This window comes from Populus euphratica, unplaced genomic scaffold (assembly GCF_000495115.2).
Source record: "Populus euphratica unplaced genomic scaffold, PopEup_1.0 scaffold109.1, whole genome shotgun sequence".
In the NCBI taxonomy this organism is placed as follows: Eukaryota; Viridiplantae; Streptophyta; class Magnoliopsida; order Malpighiales; family Salicaceae; genus Populus; species Populus euphratica.
In genome coordinates this window covers 460,746-463,509 of record NW_011499999.1, presented here as the reverse complement: position 1 = coordinate 463,509, position 2,764 = coordinate 460,746, and the positions used below count along the sequence as shown (strand labels likewise).

At 39.7% G+C, this 2,764-nt stretch overlaps 1 protein-coding gene across 2 annotated transcripts; it reads right to left on the bottom strand.

Annotated features, from left to right (window-relative positions):
- Positions 1 to 2,354, bottom strand: LOC105140797 (protein NRT1/ PTR FAMILY 5.8-like). 2 transcript variants are annotated; one of them, XM_011047781.1, is made up of 4 exons: positions 2,086 to 2,354; positions 1,731 to 1,945; positions 1,013 to 1,521; positions 1 to 924 (listed from the first exon to the last, which is right to left on the bottom strand). In XM_011047781.1, exons 1-4 carry the CDS (start codon positions 2,138 to 2,140, stop codon positions 81 to 83), a joined length of 1,623 nt encoding a protein of 540 aa, XP_011046083.1. In that variant the 5' UTR covers positions 2,141 to 2,354; the 3' UTR covers positions 1 to 80. The 2 variants fall into 2 exon arrangements, with proteins under 2 accessions (XP_011046083.1, XP_011046084.1); XM_011047782.1 differs by lacking the exon at positions 2,086 to 2,354 and having other exon boundaries at positions 1,771 to 1,862.
- Between the last annotated feature and the right edge of the window lie 410 nt (positions 2,355 to 2,764).

The window sequence follows — 2,764 nt, the reverse complement described above, 5'->3', positions numbered from 1 at the left end:
ACGTAACAAGGCTAGAAGCCAATAAGATTTGTCGAAACGGGCTTCAATCATGTCATCAGAGAACCAGCTCTGCCCCTTGCCTAGTTCTCATTATCCATATCGCTGCTTCTGCTTACAAAACATTTGCAGAAAATAACATAAAACACTAAGCTGAGTACACTTAACGAGGCTAGAAGCCAATAGTATTTGTCGAAACGGGCTTCTCTCATGTCATCAGAGAACCAGCTCCGCCCTTTGCCTCTTGAGCTTGTGAAATATTCTACTAGCGAAATCAACAGGGCACTCAAGAAGCTTCCCACTCCAAATACACTAGTATATAGTGCAATTCCCATTGTTCTCATTCTTACAGGAACTTCACTATAGAAAAACTCCTGCATCCCAACAACAGTGAAGATGTCAGAGATGCCAAGCAGAATGTACTGAGGCAGCAACCAAAATATGCTTAATGGAACTTCTGTTTCCAATTTTGGATCAAGAACGTCCATTTTTCTACTGATTTCGAGTCTTTTTGTTTCAACCAATGCAGCAATGACCATGGCTATTATGGACAGTACCATCCCGATACCCATTCTTTGAGTCACACTGATACCCTTTTTGTTGCGAGTAATCAGTCGAGTAAATGGGATCAGCAACGCATCATAAAATGGCATCAGGAGGATTATAGAAACTGTAATAGCACTTTGTAGTGTAGCTGGTGGGATCTTGAAGCTGCTGCCTACATTCCTCTTCATTGTCATTCCCTGTTTGGTGAAGAATGTGGCAGGCTGCTGAAAGATGACTGCAAACATTAGCAGCATCGTCCATATCGGCAAAAGCCTTAATACTACTTTTCCATTTTCTACTAGGTAGTTAATACCACTGCAGGGTTCCTCCTTCAATCCCTTGGCATTGCCCGAATTCTGACAAAGAGGTTTTTCTTGAAGCCTATAAACAAGCAAAAGAGTAGCATTAACATAAATACTCGAGGAGATTTCAAAGCAAAAATACTTAGACTGACAATACGAAATCTTACTCTAGCTCAACGACTCCAGGATTGCTGTTTGGTAAGGTGATTCTGCTATTCATCAATTTCGACAGAGCTTCCTTAATGGATCGAACTATGTCCCGCGAAGGCCTCTCAGAGATGGCGTCATCCTGTTTGTATGCATAAATTCTGCTTCCACACCAAAACAGTAAAATTGATGCTCCCATTGCGATTGTAGGAATTGCAAATCCGAGTACCCAGCCAAATGTGTCTTGGATATAGGACATGAATGTGACACCTGCGAGGCTGCCACCGCAAACCCCAAAATACCACCATTGGAAGAACAAACTCTTCTTATTTGATTTCTGCTCATCTTTTGTGCTCGGCAGCTCATCATCGTTCGCAATTTGATCTGCTCCAAAGGCTTGTAAAGATGGGTTATATCCACCTTGTCCTAGAGAAATCAAACAGAGCGACCAAAACAGGTATGAGGAGCTTATTTTGTTGGTGGGATGCCTTGCCCAAGACAATGCTGTTGATGTCAATGCCACAAGTCCCTTGAAAGAACAAATTAAGAAGAACAAAAGCAAATTTACCATGGAAAATCATAAACCAAAAACTGTCTCTACAATTACAGAGGCAAGTTGCTGTAAGCATAATCATAATCAAGAATTTATGTATGACTTGTGATCACCAAAATATTTTCCAATTGCTGTAAGCTCACAGAATTTCAGAAGCAGAAATTAAACAAAAAGAAAATACTAACCACAACATAAATAAAGGAAGAGGTTAGAATGGTGGAATACCGATCCCATGAATCAGCAAGCGATGCAACTAGAAGTGGTAGCATGGATGTGAATCCACACCAATTATTAACAGTCTTGGCTGCAGCAGAGTTGCTCATCTTAACCACATCTGTAAGATAAGTTACCAAATTTGATGCCACCCCTTTGAATGCAAACCTTTCCATACCAGCTATCACTGTCAAAACGGAAAAAACATAATGAATTCAAATCAACTAACATCCTTTCTAGCAGATTGTTCATGTTCTAGCATAAAACTGATCAGTTATTCATCAGGGAAAATCTAAGAACTCATCAAGAAGATAAAAATATAACAACCTATGAGGAGAAAACATGACTTGTTGAGCCCTTTTGGTTTCTGCCCACTGGCCATGATGAGGAAGATAGATAATAAGCTGCAGGGTTGGTAGGATTAATACAAACATGAAGAATGATTAAAAAATGAGATCATGCAATCCTATTAGGATCCGTTCAATCCTGTTACAATCCCACTAAGCTCCCATTAGATTTTGACATCCTATATAGAATAGTACGACTCCACTGAACAGAATATACCATTTCAGATCCAGAGAAACACAAACTATCGACACAAGTTGTGAGGCTTTGAGAACACCATTACACTATTGGAAACTTTTTTCCTTTTCTTATGCAACGTAAAGAAGATCAAGCGGGTCTTGTTTTATCATATATGACACGATAAACACTACTGCAATCCCCCATCTTTCTATGCTTACAATGATAACACTTTCAACAAGAAAAAAGTTTGTGAATGCTGACATAGAGGCATTACCAAGAGATGGAAAATGTCGACATGCATTGAAACTTTACGTTTGTTTTGTTTTTTATATGGTTTCTCATATGCTGCCACGTTTTCCATACGTGGCAGTTTCAACACTTGGCGTTGGATACTGTTGCCACTTGCACTTCCTAGCAAATTAAAAATCTGAGTTGAAAACCATCTAGTGGTTGCCAAGTGGTAAGGACTTGGGATCAAGGG

What these genes read in the sequence shown, in the direction of transcription:
- LOC105140797 (XM_011047781.1), bottom strand. Translation starts at nt 2,140, where the DNA reads ATGGCCAGTGGGCAGAAACCAAAAGGGCTCAACAAGTCATGTTTTCTC. An exon ending in CTTCCTTTATTTATGTTGTG is followed by an intron (nt 1,522 to 1,730) that starts GTTAGTATTTTC and finishes TGTTCTTTCAAG; the next exon opens with GGACTTGTGGCATTGACATC. An exon ending in CCTGGAGTCGTTGAGCTAGA is followed by an intron (nt 925 to 1,012) that starts GTAAGATTTCGT and finishes GCTTGTTTATAG; the next exon opens with GCTTCAAGAAAAACCTCTTT.